The sequence below is a fragment of the Otolemur garnettii genome, unplaced genomic scaffold (genome assembly GCF_000181295.1).
Source record: "Otolemur garnettii isolate 467f Iridium unplaced genomic scaffold, OtoGar3 scaffold00409, whole genome shotgun sequence".
In the NCBI taxonomy this organism is placed as follows: domain Eukaryota; kingdom Metazoa; phylum Chordata; class Mammalia; order Primates; family Galagidae; genus Otolemur; species Otolemur garnettii.
This window is the reverse complement of record NW_003852804.1, coordinates 48,170-65,811: the sequence shown is the minus strand read 5'-3', so window position 1 is coordinate 65,811 and position 17,642 is coordinate 48,170. Positions and strand designations below refer to the sequence as shown.

General features: G+C 45.9%; 1 protein-coding gene and 1 pseudogene across 2 annotated transcripts; one reads left to right on the top strand and one right to left on the bottom strand.

Moving 5' to 3' along the window:
• Nucleotides 1-1,530: 1,530 nt before the first annotated feature.
• LOC100958050 (cytochrome P450 2E1) lies at nucleotides 1,531-10,972 on the bottom strand. 2 transcript variants are annotated; one of them, XM_003803666.3, is made up of 9 exons: nucleotides 10,751-10,972; nucleotides 9,761-9,920; nucleotides 8,285-8,434; nucleotides 7,756-7,916; nucleotides 7,156-7,332; nucleotides 6,060-6,201; nucleotides 3,947-4,134; nucleotides 3,348-3,489; nucleotides 1,531-2,623 (listed from the first exon to the last, which is right to left on the bottom strand). In XM_003803666.3, the coding sequence occupies exons 1-9, from the start codon at nucleotides 10,925-10,927 to the stop codon at nucleotides 2,439-2,441; spliced, it is 1,482 nt and encodes a 493-aa protein (XP_003803714.1). In that variant the 5' UTR covers nucleotides 10,928-10,972; the 3' UTR covers nucleotides 1,531-2,438. The 2 variants fall into 2 exon arrangements, with proteins under 2 accessions (XP_003803714.1, XP_012669426.1); XM_012813972.2 differs by lacking the exon at nucleotides 10,751-10,972 and adding an exon at nucleotides 10,015-10,731.
• A 978-nt stretch (nucleotides 10,973-11,950) lies between these two features.
• LOC111722804 overlaps nucleotides 11,951-17,642 on the top strand; it is a 9,039-nt pseudogene continuing 3,347 nt past the window's right edge.

Sequence of the window (17,642 nt, the reverse complement as noted above, 5' to 3'; positions counted from 1 at the left end):
CATCTTAACACAATAACTAAGAAAATGACATAAAGGCTATGTTAACCAGTTTGATGAAAATATTTCAAATTGTATATGAAAACACCACACTGTACACCATGATTGCATTAATGTACACAGCTAACATTTAATGAAAAAAAAGAAAAGAAAGACATTTTTAAAAAAAAGTTGGCTGGTGCTGAGGATGAGAGTCCTTGAATATTGCCCAAAATGCTGGATTTTATTTTAGAGTCACGAGGGTAATTTAAGAGATCTCTGTCTAGCAGAATGACTGGACCAGAATTATTTTTCAGGGCAGTGAATTTTATAACAGTATGTAACACTAACTTCTAGAGACAGCAGAGGCAGTTGCTATTGGCATCTTCTATGGGCAGATGCTTCCTCACTCAGCACGCACATCACAAACTCCTGCCCCTTTCAAAGCTCTCTGTGCTCAGGGCCCTGCTTCTCATCTAGAGGGACGAGGTGGAGGTCCTTACTGGCTAGTCCTGACACTTTGGGTCCTTCTACTACATAACTCTCTGCTACAAAGATGCCCTTTATGAAGCGTGACATGAACCACTGGGAGCATCCAGGGGGCCCATAACTGGTGGAGATGAACTGAATGGGGAAACTGTAGGGTTTGCAACAACATCGACTATACATAGTAAGAGGAGAGAATACTCAAGATTTCCCAGTGGACCTTCCTGAGTAACTAGGGGAATATGAATACCAGTAGGATGATGAAGGGACACATGTCACCTACCTGGTAGCTGACACAGGTGGAAACATCTAACTGCCCCTGGAGCTGAGGAAGGTGCCTAGGCTGAAGATAGGGTTTGAGTATAGTCTGCCAGGTGTCGAGCTGAGCATCCCATGCCGGCTGTCTTAATACTTCTCAACCAGTGACCAGAGGATTCTTTCTCCCTCCTTCACCCACCACACCCCCCAATGACCCCTTCTCTCCAATTTTGCAAAATGTGGTTTAGCTCAGTAGAGGATTCCTTAGAGTGATGTCACCTCTAGGTCAGTGCTCACTCTTGAGGGGTAGTAAGACCTGAACATAGACGCAGCTTTGGACTTTGCTGCCCAGGATGCCAATCTGGGCCCTTTATAGCCTCCTCTCAGCATTTGCCCATCTCTGTTGGGTACTTAGAATTTTCCTAGGATTTTCTTTCAAATTGAAACCTCCCTACCCCAAACCAAATAAAAAGATATCTTAGTATGTTATTCTGCTGGAAACAGTCTTTTCTCTGTGTGATGGTGTGAAAGGCAGACACCATCCTCAGCTACTGATTTGCCAGTTAATGTGAGTCTTCAGTGGTACCCCAAAGTGGAAGAGGTGGAAGGTGAGGTCAGCCTAACAATGTCTCCCAAAGACATGCACATCCTGATCCCCAGAAACTAGGACTATGGGTCCTCATGATGAAAGGAACTCTGAATATGTGAACATATCCAGGGTCTTGCAATGGGGCCCACTGAAACTTTTGTAAGAGGGAAGCAGGAGGGTCAAACTTAGAGGGAGATTGAAAGATGACACGATACACACTGTAAAATGTCACTGGTTTTATTAAGGAACACAGTGTGCTGGGAATGGTTCTGAAGGTTTGGCATGCCCAATCCATCAAGCCTGGACACTCTGCCCCACAACTGTAGTCTCAGTATTACAGACACAGGCAAGGCACGAGAACTGTGGGTCCAGATGGCTTGCCCAGTGAGGACAAGGCTGTCAGTCCAAACTCCACTTCTCTTTCCAATGTCCAGTTTAGTTCACTAAGAAGACTTTTGGCTACCACCATCACATTCCATGTGTCTCCCTAAGCCTAGAATTTCTTCTTCCAGATACAAAGTCAGATTTTAGTAATAAGAGATGACTGTGTTGACTTTTGAGACATATTTTATCCTTAAAACATAGCACAAAATGATGGTCAGAGGGCAGCTGAGAAACAATTGTGTCCGCAGGCAAGATAGGTGGGGATATGTTTGACATGATTAATAAATCCTGCTGATTCCAGTCTTGAAAAAAGTATTCCTATTCCTCTTTGTCAATACAAGGTGGCCATAAGCTCATGTGCACTTCTAAATTACACACTATTTTAATTGCACATGAACTTTATGGCCACCCCGTACTTTATAATAGATATTGGTGCTGGTGACCTGATAGTTCTTTTTTAGAAAAGGTCTGTTTGATTTACAGTGATTCCTAATTACCATGCTTCTAGGAATTTGACATGGCCTCAAGCAAATTCTTAGTTTAATTAAGTTAAACAAAATCTCTTTTGGATTTTGCTTTCAAACTCTGTCTGAAGATTGGGATCCTAGAAAGTATCATCTCTGGCCAGATTGCCCCAGGTAGAAATAGCAGTCTCCCAGTGGCCATGGAGGTGCTCTGGGAAGATTCCACGGCTGCAGTCAAGGAGACAGGGTTGGGGGGCGCTCTAGGTGATTCTTCCCTACACTCAGGCACGGGGAATGACACACAGTTTGTAGTGTGGTGGGATCCTGCCAAACCCAATTGTCTTAGGGCTTAAGTCGATATCCTTTGGGTCCACAAGAGGCCTCAAATTAAAATTCTGCAAAATGGCAGTCAAGAGTAGAAATAATTCCATACGGGCCAGGCCTTCTCCAACACACACCCGTTTCCCTAGAAGTAACAGTGCCATTGATGAGAACTGAGAGCACCTTGGAGACACAATACTACCAATAGTGAGATGGCAAGTGGGGGACTCTGAGCAAACTGCTGCAGTGAGGCAGGATCCACCCTCTGTCCAGTGGTGTTCAGTATAAGAATACCAATACCAGGACCAGCCTTCACACAGCCTCAACCATCCAAAACCGAATTGCAAACCCCTGTGTTAAACGGGGAAATTGTCTCCACCCAGCAAAGAAAGCACCACCCAACACCTCTGGGCAAGGCCCTGCAGGGGGGGAAGTGAGAAGCTACTGCCCCTTGTTGGAAGTTAAAGGAGAGAGTTGGCTATGTGATCTTCCCTCACTCAGGTACCAAGGGGAGGCGGACACAGGATTGAGGAAGAGCTATAGAGTCACACCCCAGGGAGGGCTGTGCTGTTTCCTATGGTACATCCAGATAACCAAAGGTTACCATTCATTTAGCAGCCCTTGTTTAAAATTAAGGAAAACTGGGCACTATAGTTTTGAGGGATTTTCACTAAGTCTCATTAAAGCAGAAACAGAGGTCGTTTAACTTCTCTGAATAGGGGAGGATACATTTGGGTCATGTTGTAAACAGAAGGAAGGGGTATGGGCAGCTCGAGTGTTGCTATAAGTCTTGGGTGGTGGCAGAGACATTGCGTAGAGCTGAGGCAGGTAGGGCCATTCCCCAAGATGCTACCTCTGCACCCTCTTACCTGTGGAAAATGGCTTGAAATAGTCACTGTACTTGAACCTCCCTTGCTCATCCAGAAAGTGCTCTGGCTTAAACTTCTCTGGATCAGGGAATTCTTGGCTGTCATACAAAATAGGGCTCAGAGTAGGTATTATGATTGTGCCCTGAAAAAAACAAAGACCATCTCAGCCAGTCAAGTCAACCAAATGTGGGCTTTCATCTGGAATTTCCTGTGAAGATTGTCTTCCATCACACAGGACTTCATCTTAAACAGGATAGTATGCTTCCAGCTGGGAAAGCTGCTTAGGAGAGGACCAGATGGAAAGTAGTCAGGTCCAAATGAAGATGGAAACCCTCATCTCCTCACAGGGTTAACTCCAGGACTAACTTATTGGTGTTAAAGGTTGCTACAAGTCCCAAGCATTGCCCAGAAGGCATCTTTCTAGGTTTGCTCCATTTCTCTGGTCACCAGGTCTGGGTGGGCGCTGATGAGGAAGCAGCACACTATGAGGGATGTAGTTCAAGTCCCCACTCAGCCCCACCTGCCAAAGGGAGGCACTCCAGACCCCCACACAGTTCCCTGGCAGGCCATGTGGTCTGCTGTGCACACCAGGCTCTGACCTTGGGGATGACATATCCTCTGAATGTGGTGTCTCGGGTTGCTTCATGGGGCAGATTGTTGGGCACAAGGTTGATGAACCGCTGAATCTCATGCACCACAGCATCCGTGTAGGGCATCTCCAGCCGGTCCTTGGTGGCAGGAGTTCGTCTGGGCCCAATCACTCTGTCAATTTCTTCATGAATTTTGTCTGCCAACATATGAAGGGAATGAATTTAAAGGATTAACTCCAGTCTAGTTGGACATCTATTTATTATCCACCCAGAAGATGTTTATGGAACATCCTAAACAAGTAAATTACTGAAAAATTCTCCACAAATGTCAGTAGGAGCTAAGCCGTAAGAGGTTATTCATAATTCACAGAACGTTTGGTATCCATTATTCAGCTGACAATGGCTTATCCAGTTCTCTTCAGTAAGAACAAAGAATAACAAAAGGATCTTAGAAATTTCTTCAGGAAAGGAAATTTTTGGATTATTATCCCAGGCTGGTTAATTATGTGCTCCCAGGAGGTATGAAGGAGAATGACAGAATGGAATCAGATGTGTGTGATCTACTTCTTGAAGTCTGAAAGTATCTCTCTTTCTCTCAGAGATAACAGCTTTGCAAAACAGAGGTAGCTTTGCAAGTTGCCTAACCTCTCCCCATTTGAGATTTCCTACAGGACTTTATCGTAATTGCTGTGTGGTACCCAGGAAAAATGTTCAGATACATACAGCAATAATATGAATTGTATGCTGACAGTAAATTATAATGTACAGAGTCACTCATGGGGATGCTACAACCTTGAAACCATCTCTGGGGAGGGAAGTGTGAGGAGGTGGAGCTTTGGTTGGCTCTGTAACTCATTTGCTTTGTAAAAGCTCTGAAGCAGATGTTGCAAAACATTAAGACACGCTAAATTTGACAATGGGTTTATGGGTGTCAATCATGTTTATCTTCTTTTCTAAAAGATAATTTAAAACATTTTGGGGGGCATCTAGTAGAGAATGGTCAAAAGTTCTCCTACAGTTATTGCAAACCCATAAAACACTTCCTTCCCTAAGTGTTGTGCCCCTTCATATTTCCGTGTGATCAAAATAGCAAATGCTTTGCCTCAGAAAGACCAGAGACCAGGGCCACACCTTAGACCAGTCATGTATCCATGTTCTTGGGGAAAACTACTTCACATGCTTTAAAACTTTATTCTCAAGAATTAATGAGCTTTTGGGGAGGGGGGTTGGCAAGGGCTGGGTTTGAACCTACCACCTCTGGCATATGGGGCCAGCACCCTACTCCTTTGAGCCACAGCGCTGCCCAGAATTGATGAACTTTAAGAACACAGTGGATTGAAGGGCCTGGCACAAAGCTGAAGCCAAGTGCTACCAGCAGCAGCTTAGTAAGCTCTATGGGCAGGGCTGTCCCCCTCTGTACCCAGCCCAGTAAGAAGTGGGGGCTGCAGGTCCTGGGCACCCCCACCTGGGTTATGGCTCCCTTTGCTTTCTCTTTACTCGGAGGCTTCCCTGATCTATCTGCTTACACAGTGGTTCCCTCACATCACTTCTTCTCAACCCAGGTGGTGCTTCTCCACTCAGGACCCCCTGTATACCCAGGCCCAGAACCCCACACCTCTGCCAGGTCCCACCTGACCCAGTGCTGCTGGCAGCCCCATGGAAGGAGAGAAGAGGCTCCAGGGCAACCCCAGGTTGCTTCCTCCAGGCTTCCCTTTTCACATTCCCACTGTAGTTAGAAGCCTCTGGAAGAAACCTCCCTATCCTCCCCATCATGCTCTGCCCTCACCCCCAGCTCTGTTTAGAAGGCCTAGCCTTACTCAGCAGCAATGGGAACATGCGTTTCACTGTTACTTATAGAGCAGAGTGCAGACCCCTTGCCTCTCTCCATTCTGGTGTTGGGCTGCTCCTATCTGCAACCATGGGCCCCCCAGTGGGGTTTTGACCAGCCACTATACAAGGTGACTGGGTGCCCAGCACATACAGTAACATCACCCTTCAAAGATATCTCCTCTGAGAGTCGGCAAGCAGCTGCAGACAGGGAGCCAAAGCACATGGTGCACAGCATGCTGGTACCCAGGGAACATGGCCAGGCAGCCAGGCACTTGGCCTGTCACCTGCACACCTTCAATCTCAGGGTACTTCATGAGAATCAGGAGCCCGTATCTCAGAGTGGTGCTGGTGGTCTCTGTCCCTGCAAAGAGTATGTCAGCCACAGTCACGGCAATATTGTCCAGAGTGTATAAGGGCTCCACACTGTGCTTCTCCTGCAACATCAGAGATGGATCGGGACTCAACAAGGAGAGGTCTCAGTGGACCAGAAGACAAAGTTTATTTCTCTTCAGCAAAAGAGAATCTGCCATGTCCTAGCTCTACAGGGACACAGGAGATAACACATGGATGAAGCTGGGGAGGATGGAACCCCTGTGTCTGAGAGGCTCTCCCAGTGGGACTGGGACTGGGAACTATGAGACACGTGTCCTCACCACTTCACACTAGGGAAACTGAGGCTCTCAGCAAATCTGCTCAGGGCAGGATAGAGCTCCTCACTTAGCTCTGGAGGCTCTGTCTCCCTCAACAGCATGAGGGCTATGGGATACTGAGAGCTCAGTCCCAGCACAGGCCTGAGCTGGGAGGCCTGCTGCAGGGGCTGTGTCTGATGGGCAGTGAGGGGTCAAACTGGGAGCAGAGATTCTTGGCTCATCATCCAGGGGAAATCAATATGGAATCCACAAGCTACAGGACAGGAAAAGACAAGTACAGAAGAAGCTTCACCAATATAGGCTGAAACTGAAGGTTTTGAGGGGGAGCAGGTGGATGAAGCTGGGTAGGATGGATAGGATGGATAGCCTGGGAGCCAAGTGCAGTTGGGGCATGCATGTCCACAGGGACCACTGAGGGCTTCTCCTCAGATAAGATGCAATTCTCAGAGTCAGTGGACTGAATGGATTAAGCAGCAGGCTGAAGGGAGTAGAGGGGCCCACTACCCCATCCCCTAGCCCCAGGTCAACTTGGTGCACAGGTGAGAAGGCTGTGCATCCTGTGTGGGCAGCAGCACACAAAGGCCCTAATGAGACCCAGAGTATTTGTGTGGAAGTAAAGGCATCATCAGTGTAGCCACTGTGGGCAGTCTGGACACCAGTAAGTGCAGGTCATAATACAAATCTGAAAAACGAATGCTCCTACTCCCATGAACCTGTCTCACACAGAGGGTCTGGTACCTTCTCCATTTCCACAAGCAGGCAGTCAGTGAAATCCCGGGGACAGTTGGGGTCCAAAGATTGCTGGTGCTCCTTCACTTTAACAGTCACATACTCTTTTATTTCAGAAACATTTTTAATCACTTTTCTGTGGTTTCCAGGCAGGTAGTGTAGGTAGCTCGAAAAATTATTGTAAAACTAGAGAGAGAAAGCAAAAGAGAAAGAGAGAGAGAATCTTACTATTTTTTTCTAGATGCAAGATAATTGTGTGTGCTGGGCTAACTTTCTTCAAACTTGAATTCACAGCTGTTGTAATTATGTTATTTGAGACATTTGGGGTCAACAGTTGCTTGGGGGCACCATTCTCCTAGGCAGTGCACATGCAGTGGTGAAAATGTGCACACATAGGTCAACATGAATCCTGAAGTTAGGAAACCAGAGGTGTAGACCACGTGTGGTCTCCAGGATGACTCTTCAGCTCTCTAGTCAAACACTCCTGAAATGCTCCTGTTCTGTGGCTTTTGCAGTCCTGTCTATCCCAAACAACTTGAATTTTCCTTTTTCTCCTTCTTCTAACATAAACTATACAATTGAAGAGTAATGGAAAAGGAAATGCTTCACCTCGAGCCAGGTAGTACTTAGCAGGTAGAAGTTCTCATTAAATAAATGCATCAGCCTCTGACATATCTTGTCATTGTAGTCAAAATGCTTGTGAAAGAGGATATCAGCTATGACATTGAAGGGTGCGCAGCCAATGAGAAAGGTGGGGTCAAATGGCTGTCCTGGAAAACAGGTGAGAGTCAGGGCAGTCCCCAGAGGGTGAGGATACTAGGCCCCCGCCTGCTGCAAGCCTGTAAGAAGACACCTCAAAATCTGTGGTAATTCACAAAAGATAGTGAATGTCTGAACCTATTTGAGTTTTCTTTAATTTTTAACATTATTTAGGAGACAACAATCACCATTGCACTTTTGCTCCCCCTGAAATACAGAGTGGGAACTCAAGCCACAATATGCAGTGTCTGCAGACTAGCAGGACCGTCTCTTTGCCTCTGGGTGCCTGGCTTGTTCAGACACCATCTAGAGGCCCTAACCAGGGTAGTCCCTCCCCATCTGTGTGAGCACTGGGTCCTGCCAGAGGTGGGATTCATACCCTGGGTCTTCCTGAGCTCCGCCAGAAGGAAGTGCATCTCCTTCTGGATCCGCTCCTCATTGGCCTTTTTTCCCATCCCATAGTCCCGAAGGGTGGTCAGGGAGAACCGCCGGACATCTTTCCAGGTGGGTCCATTATTGAAGATGATTCCTAAGAAAGAAGGAACATCAGGGGTTACCCCACACACCCAGTTCATGGCGAAACAGGAATGGACTGGCAAATGGCTCTGTCAGAGCCTGGCACTGTCAAACCCAGTGCTGCTGGGTTTGCAGGTAGCAGAAAGGCAGGGCTGAGGAGGCAGGAGTGTGCCAGGGCAGCTGCCAGCACTGGCCACTGGTCAGGTTTTGGGGAGAATCCTTTCTGGGGTCCTCAAGGTCTGCACCATGATTTTTCCATTACACTGAGCTTTCCTGAAATTTCATCCTCACACAGTCACTTATTTCCTTTCATTTTACACTTTCTGCTGAGTCTTTCCCATGCTAAATAAACCACATGTGACCAGTCCAAGAAAAACTCCCACCTCTTTCTTAACTATTGACAAAGTTCTTGAAAAACCATTCTGTACTCATCAATTTTTAACCCTCGTACTACAAACATCTCAACTTATGCCTTTTTGGCATCATAGCAAGTTTCTTTACTAAAATCTTGGAAGTCACATGACTCCCCAATCACAAGGGCCATCAGAATTGGAAAAATCGACGCCATTCCCTTCCATGTACTTGTCAAAGCCTCAAACAGGTGGGCCACAAGTTAGGTCATGTTAAGCCCCAAGATGATCCCTTTAGAAGGCCATACACAAGGTTAAAAATCCAAGTGGAATTTTCTCTGTTTTAAATTGTCTCAAATGATGTCTGCACATTCCCAAGTTCCCTTAGCACATCACAAAGCCTCTGCTTAATGTTAAACTAATAATGAACATTTACATCATCCTCCCTGGAGGGCAAGATGCATCCCATGTTTAGGTTTGGACTGATTTTGAGTCATTCTGACCATCTGGGTAATATAACACTTGGGAGCCCCAGTCTTTTGCTGCCACAGGACTGGTGCCTTGGACCGGTCCCCTGAACCAGACCTGAGCTCCTTAACCACCGTACCCCAGTCTCCTGGGGTACTCCAGTAATACTCTTCTTGTGTAAGTGACAGGACTAAAAGGGTCAATTTTGCTTTTGGTAACCCCAAAGAAGTAAAAACAAATCTACAATGTAGAAGAGGGAAAATCCAACGTCACTGATTGATTGTGGTAAACTCAGAAATGTACACCGGAAAAACAGGGTGAGAGTACCAGAAAGGACCACGCATGCAGCAGGCCCTGCACAGCGCGCACCATTGCCCAGGGCCCAGGCCACTGCACCTGCCGATCTTCCTCTAGTTACTGTTACCATTATTGCTATTTTAATATCTGGCCAGGGCCGATGGAGCTCGCACCCAGAACTTTCTGCAGGTGTTGGTCCCGGCGTGCCCAGGAAGCAGACTCACCCTTGTCCCTGTACTCCCGGAATGCAGGGATGTCGCCTCTGCCTGACAACTCATTCTTGTGGTCCAGCAGTGCCTCCTTCACCGCCTTGTAGCCATGCAGCACCACTGTGCGCCGCGGGCCCAGGTACAGCGTGAACACCGGCCCAAAGCGCTCAGCCAGCTGCGGGGACAGGGACCAGGAGGGAACTCAGAGTGAAGTCACAGGGGAAGGGGAGGGCCCTGCTTTTAACTGCGTTACCCCTCACCCCCGCTACCTTGTTGTTGTTGCTATGATCGAGAGAACCCAGAGGGATCTGGGGAAAGGCCATCTTATTCCAGCCAAACATAGGAAGGCCCTTCTCGCAGGCAGCTGCTGAGTCTGCAGGGAGCTCAGGGCAAACACTGGGCGCATCAAGGCTGCACGGTCAACTCTAGGACTCTAGCTTCTGGTATTCCATCACCCCACTTTCTGCTTCCCTAGTCAAGGATACCTGAAGCCCTCGCCCCTGCCAACCTTCCCTGTACTGGGCACAACGCACCGGTGCCAAGCTCCAGCTCTGTAACTATGGCGTTCTTTATCAACTCACGTAATGTTTAGATTTCTCAGCCCAGGAGGTAGGCGTCATTACTGCACTGGCTTGTGCAGCACATCACTTTCCAGCCCATGCTTTGGCGCACACAGGTTGGCCCTCAGCCCCCGTGCATCCAGTCACGAGTGCATGGTCATCCTGGCATCACAGCTAGTGCATCACAGCCGCCGGCCTCACTGACCTCCTGGTGATGATCACACCATGCACACACAGCGGCCTCCAGATCGTGCCAAGGCCATTGCTCGCTCTGAGGGGCTGTGCCACAGCTGTGCCACTGTCTACACACTGAATACCATTCCTAGATCCAACTGCTAATTCAGTTCATTCATCATAAGCTGGTACTGAGTAATGACAATTTGTGGTGAATTGCATACACATATATTAGAATTATTCTCCCTAAAATCAACAATATTTCTCTTACCTTGTCCAAAGACTTGGGAATATTCTTAAATTCCAATTGGAAAAGATTTCCAAAGAAGGGAAGTGGGAAAGGCCCCGGGGGCAGGTTCCAGCTGCTGTAGACCTGCTTCCAGATGGACACCAGCAGGAGGACGGCCATCCAGACCAGTAGGGCCATAGTAATGCCAAGGGCAGCCATGGCGCCCTTCAGTCCCACTGCAACTTGAAAATACAATCCTGTGGAAAGGCTGAACTTTTATAATGCATCCTTGAGAAGGAGGGTGACCCACCAACCAATGCCACTTTCCTTCTTCTCTGGCCCAAGTTATTAGTTTATTATTAGCTGCTGTTGGCCTTACTTCAAAGTCTGATTGCTGAAGCCATTGCCTCTTAGAAGTTACATCCAGCAACCTGGTGAGGATGGAGCTTGGTTCTGTCAACACTGGTTACTGTAAACACGTCCAGGTACATGTCACCAACCCAAAGGTCAGAAAGTGGGGTGCAAAAGCTCTTAACATCTAATGAAGAGGCTTTTCTGAGCAGCCCCAATAGTACCTGAATCACCACCTGCTAAATAGAGCCCCAAGAAAAATTCAACATCTGAATTCTGTTCCACTTTGTCAAATTAACTGCCAAATTTGGTGGAAGAAAATAAAAAGTTGAACAATTTTGGGAAAATTAAGGGGAAATTACTCTTTAGGGTTACATTAAATTCATATTTTAAAAATATATATTAGGATTTTTATTGGATTTGCTTTAAATCAAGTAAAATTTTGAATACTATATTTTTAAAGTATTTTGTCTTAGTTTATGCAGAGACACAGTAGGGCTCCACATTTATTAACATCTTCTTGCATTTATTAATTGTTTTCTTCATACATTCCCATTTCCACATTCTGTAAGGATTGTCTCCAGGAATTGTGTGAAGTTTTTTTTACTGTAGCTAGAAAGAAGAGAAGTTTTTCATGCTGTATTATTGCTGATAGCATATGGAAGTGCTTAATAGGTTGCAATTTTATGCTTTTATGTAAGTAACTCATCTTTATGTATAATAGAAAATATGATGAAAATGAAGAAAATAAAAATCAATTACTTATGATCCAACCAAATCACTTTTGGAATTTGAGTTTCGTTCTTCTATACTTTTATGTATATGAAAATGAGTCCATATATTATACACTGCATTCTAACCCAATTTTTCTCTCACCAGTATATTAGCAACATGGGCAAGTTGCTGGCTGTTCTGCACTGAAAGCAGCAGCTGTGTCGCTAATGTCTGATTGTGAGCTCCTGTCCCAGGAAGGGGTGTGGACCTCCAGCAGTAACTTCAGGGGCCTTTGCTAGCCTCTGTTTTTTAGCACCCCTCTAGGTAAGAACGTGCAATGTAGGCCTAACTGGCTTGTGGATGGGGTCAGCATGCCCCCTTTCTTTTCCAGTGGCCAGTGTGGGGTGGCAGAGTCAATTGCCCAGGGGGGAGACTGTGCTGTCTGGACCCCTGCACCATGTTCTGCCCTGGCTCATCCAGGCCTGCCTGGGGCAGACACTCATCAGGGCCCAAGAGTTTCCTGCTTGCTAACACTTTCTCCTACTGTTGAGAGGGCTGCGTTAGCCCCCCTTGAGCTAGAATTTAAGCCTTGGCTGTGGTAGGCTGAGTATAGGAAGTGTCATGGTGGAAGGCAGAGCAGGCCTCTGGCTCCCACTGACTACAAATGTCCACAATGATAAGCTCACCTGAGCATCCTCTGCCCCCCAGGGCACCCCAGCCCTTGAAGAGTCAGAGCCTTCAGGGACTCAGGTGTCATCTGTCACCTCTGGCCATAACACTGTTGGATGCCCAATCAACCTCCAATGCTAAATGAAGGAACACATCTTTTGAGAATAAGGACATTTCTGTATACTTCTTTTCAGAAGTAAGAGTTTTTATTTGTTTTTTATCTATTCAATTTATTGTCCCTTCTAGGACAAGGTTAAACAATTGGGGTGACAGGGTGATTGTCATGCCTGAGGCTGGCATCAGAACTCCCTTCTGGGGTTCTCACTGTGCATCTTCTTTAGGTTTCCATCACATCTGCCGTGACGGAAAAGTAGCAGTCACATTGGGACATGGCAAAGTGGCAGTCACATTGGGACAATTCTCTTCTTTCTCTAGTTAACTAACAGTGTGTAGCATGGATGAAAGTTAGTTAAATGTCTTTTTGATGGAGACATTCCTATGGTTTTTCTCCTTAGACCTGTTAGATGAAAACATTGTCTCATATAAAAATACTCTTTTAGCTGCAACAAGCAACTTTTTCAAGTGCCCATCGATCCATGAATGGATCAATAAACTGTGGTATATGTACACCATGGAATACTATGCAGCCATAAAGAAAGATGGAGACTTTACCTCCTTCATGTTTACATGGCTAGAACTAGAAAATGTTCTTCTTAGCAAAGTATCACAAGAATGGAAGAAAAAGTATCCAATGTACACAGCCCTATTATGAAACTAATTTATAGCTTTCATATGAAGCTATAACCTAATTATAGCCTAAGAATATGGGGAGGGAGTGGGGGGGGTGGATGGGTGGAGGGAGGGTGATTGGAGGGATCACCTCTATGGTTTATCTTTCAAGGGTACAAGTGAATCTTTCTAAAAGTAGAATATAAACATCTTAACACAATAACTAAGAAAATGACATAAAGACTATGTTAACCAGTTTGATGAAAATATTTCAAATTGTATATCAAAACACCACACCATACCCCATGATTGCATTAATGTACACAGCTATCATTTAATAAAAAAAGAATATTTTTAGTAAAATATTATAATATTTTTAATAAAAAATTCCAAAACTGCAAAAAGGAGAATATTTTTAGTAATTTTGCATCTGTACCCATAAATAAAATTGTGCTATAATTTTTGTGTTTTATTAGATTCTTGCATAGGAAATCATGCTAAACTTAGAAATAATTGAAACGTTCCTATCTTTCTCAATGCCCTGGAATACTTTAAATCATAGGGGAATTGGCTGGACTTTGAAATTTTGAAAGAATTGAGTATTAAGGCAATCTAAGGAGTGAAAGGATATGGAGCCAAAGATGAAAGGTGTGAGACAAAAGGAAATGGATGCTTGGTTTGTGCAATTAAAATGGCTTTGTTTTTAAAATTGTTTGTGCAGGTGAGGAGGATATCCAACTGGACCAGGAAGAAATCCACCCATGGGTAATAGAAAATGGGGATTTTAAAGGTCAGGAAGGTGGGGGTCAGAACATTCCCTTTCCTGGGTTGGGCATCTGGTGTAAGGGTGGGGGTTGGCCCATTTACCTTTCCTAAGTGGGACATCCAGTGGGGTAAGGTAGAGGGTTGACCCATTCACCTTTCTTAAGTGGGACATCCAGTAGGAGAGGGTAGGGGGTTAATTCTTTTAGGTAGGTCCACCCTATTTGGGTGGGGCTTGACCCTATCATTCCAGTCTTTTTTGTCTATTATAATGAGGTGGGATGATGGATATGGTATTTCTTTGACTACTTCCTGTGGGGGGAGGAGCTGTGTGGGCTGCCTGTAAAGAGAATGGGAAGGGGAGAGGAATGTTATAAGGGAGTGGCATCTACAGGAACTCTGGCTTTTTCAGTCTGAGCTGGTTGGTATCCAGTAAAGCAAGGATAAGAGGAGTTGTTTTTGGCTGACTGTCTGGTTAATAAATCAAGACATGAGGCAGAGGGTTGCTGGTTCAAAACTGAGAATGAGAAAAAATCATAATTAGTGACCTTATCAGGCAATAATCAAAGAGGAAGGTGGACAGTGAGAGGCAGGAACCAGTTAGCCTTGCCAGGACCACTGGCAATCCTGAGAGTACATCTAATACCCATTACTGAGATCTCTGCCTGTTTTTAGAGGACTTTTACAAAATGGCAGCATGGATGACATTGCTCCAATGTTTGTTAGGAAAGATTGGCTTACCTTCTATAAGCAAAAATACCTAAAGTTCCATTTTCCAAGACAGCATCTAGGAGGCATTTTGATTTCAAAGGTCGTCAGTCTCTTGCAGCTTGGCTCAGAAGGGAATTTCAGCCATGTTCTGAGAGTCTTTGCACCAGATCTTCAGAAAGCCTAGGACAGCCAGACCTCTGTAGGCTGGACACGGTTTGGGGGGTGGTTGGATTTGGGGCACTGCTTTGCCCAGAAGCCTAGTTTGCTGCACTTAAAGCATGATCCTGAGGAAGATTTTGTTTTTTTCAGAATGCCTCATGGAGTTTTAAGAAGTAGCTGGGTTTTGCTTAATGGGTGGAAGCCAATACTGGAACTCTGAAGGGTACTGCCACACCTTGAAGGCCTCATCAATGATATCTTGCTCAGAGGTCTGAGGGCCCTGGGGGAAATTCCACCATTTTTTTCTCTACCACATGTGGCAGAGAGTGGGGAGTGGTGGAGGGGGTGGGGTGTTATTTAAGGGAAGGGTATGGATGTGGGAGTTGGAGGGCAGTGAGAATGGTTGACTGATGGGAGGTTATAGACAGAAGAGAGGTATCCTACACAGAGAAACTTCCCGGGTGTTCTGATTGAGAGAACAGAGGAATTGTAAGAGGGGTTTGGGAGAAGAGCAGCAGGGGTTGTAGAAGGGCATCGAGAGAAGTTGTTGTTACTCATACCAGGAAAATATGAGCAGGTTCGCAGGATGCACACAGGAAAGGAATGTTTTGGAGTATGAGAAATTCCTGGATATAAGGGCTCGCTGACCATTTGCCTAATTTTTGGCAGTAATTATTGAGATCAATGAGCACTGAGAGATTGAAAATGCCATGTTGAAGCTGCTGCAAGCCATTGTCAAGCTTGTACATATGCCAAACAGTATTACAGGAAAAATTGAGATGCTTTAGTTTGAGCTTTAGAGTCTGGAGATTAGTCAAAAGGCAGTTTAGAGGTGAAGAAAGGGAAATGTGTGACTCTGGAGGTAAAAGGCAGCTTAGAGGCGAATAAGGGGAAATCTGTGACTGAGCAGGGCCCATATCAAAACTGGAGGTAGGAAAAGAAATGAGTTTAAAAGAGAGAATGTAAGAGGAAGAAGAAGAAAGTTAGACCAGCCAGAAAAAATGTTGTTCCAGGCCTCTGGGAGAGCACTGGAGTGGTGAGCTTGCCTCATGGAACTACCAAAAATGGTCTAGCCCACATTAAGGCAATGTACAAGCCTGGCTCATTGAGGCTGGCATCAGGAGATTAGCCAGACTCTCCATATGACTTTGGTCAAAAGAGAGCCTGGCCTCTGCACATGACCTTAACCATCTGGAGGGGTCTAGGCCCACAGTAGGGCACCAGAGGGATGAGGCTGGGGAACCAGCTGGAGCCCAGGACTATAAGAGGGCATTCCCAAACACCAAGAGAGGACCTGGCCTCTGCCTGTGAACTTAACCTGCCAGAAAGGTAAAAAAGCCAGAAAGTGATCCAGGCCCTGAGGAGGGCACTGGGCAGATGAGCTTGCCAAGGGTTAGTCCATGATCAGAAGAGACAGGGACCACCAGGAGGCTGGGGTCAGAGATGGCCTGGCCTCTGCATGTGACCTTAACCAGCTGGAGGCGTCTAGGCCCACAGTAGGATACTAGAGGGGCAAGGCTGGGGAACCAGCTGGAAACCAGACCTGCAAGAGGGCATCCCCAGAGGGCATCCCCAAACATGAGGCATTGGGAGGGAGAAAATAAATGAGATTCTAGGCCCACAGTAGGCACCATAGGAGTGAGGCTGGGGAACCAGCCGGAGCCCAAGCCTACAAGAGGGTGTCCCCAAACGCAAGGCACTGGGTGATCAGGGAAGTGAGGCCTCTGCGTGTGAAACCAGCTAGAAGAAAAATGGAAGAGAAGGAAGAGATTCAGAAATGGAGGAAGAAAGAAAGAGGAAGTTAAGAGTAAAGGCTAGAAAGAGAAGTTTAAAAAAGGAGTTTTAGACAAAAAAGCTCACCATTAGATGGATTAAGTTTAGGCAGGGTTGGAGAAATTTCTGTTTTTATTTGTCTCACTGGAAGAAGGGTCCATTTAGCTGGGTAGAATGGGGTATACTTTGGCCTCCCAAAAGGGCTTCTCCCCATCCAGGTTGGGCACCAAATGAAAGGTTACGAAGCCAAAGATGAAAGATTATTCAGAGGTGGGAGAAGAAAGGAAAACAGAGGCACAGTTTGTGCAATTAAATGGCTTTATTCCACCTAGGTGCAGATGATCTCCAACTGGACCAGGAAGAAATCCACCCATGGGTAATGGAAAATGGGGGGTTAAAGGTCAGAAAGGTGGGGGTCAGGACATTCCCTTTCCTGGGCTGGGCATCTGGTTTAAGAGTGGGGGTTGACCCACTTATCTTTCCTAGGTGGGACATCCAATGGGGTAGGGTAGGGAGTTGACCCATTCGCCTTTCTTAAGTGGGACATCCAATGGGAGAGGATAGGGGATTGATTCTTTTAGGCAGGTCCACCCTATTTGGATGGGGTTTGACCCCATCAAGGAGGTTTTATTGTAATTAAAGAATTGCTTATAAAGATTAGAAAGATAGGCTCAGAGCCTGTAGCTCAGTAGCTAGGGCACCAGCCACGTACACCAGAACTGGTGGGTTTGAACCCAACCCGGGCCTGCCAAACAACAATAACAACTACAACCAAAAAATAGCCGAGCATTGTGGTGGGTGCCTGTAGTCCCTGCTACTTGAGAGGCCGAGGCAAGAGAATCTCTTAAGCCCAAGATTTTGAGGTTGCTGTGAGCTGTGATGCCACAGCACTCTAACAAGGGTGACATAGTGAAACTCTGTCTCAAAAATAAAAAAAAATGGATTAGAAAGATAATTTTTTAATTAATTTGTTTTTTTATTGAATGGTAACTATGTACATTAATGCACTTCTGGGGTACAGTGTGGGGTTTTCACATGCAATCTGAAATACTTCCATCAAACTGGT

What these genes read in the sequence shown, in the direction of transcription:
- LOC100958050 (XM_003803666.3), bottom strand. Translation starts at nt 10,927, where the DNA reads ATGGCTGCCCTTGGCATTACTATGGCCCTACTGGTCTGGATGGCCGTC. An exon ending in TTCCCAAGTCTTTGGACAAG is followed by an intron (nt 9,921 to 10,750) that starts GTAAGAGAAATA and finishes CTGTCCCCGCAG; the next exon opens with CTGGCTGAGCGCTTTGGGCC. An exon ending in TGCTTGTGGAAATGGAGAAG is followed by an intron (nt 6,202 to 7,155) that starts GTACCAGACCCT and finishes CTGATGTTGCAG; the next exon opens with GAGAAGCACAGTGTGGAGCC.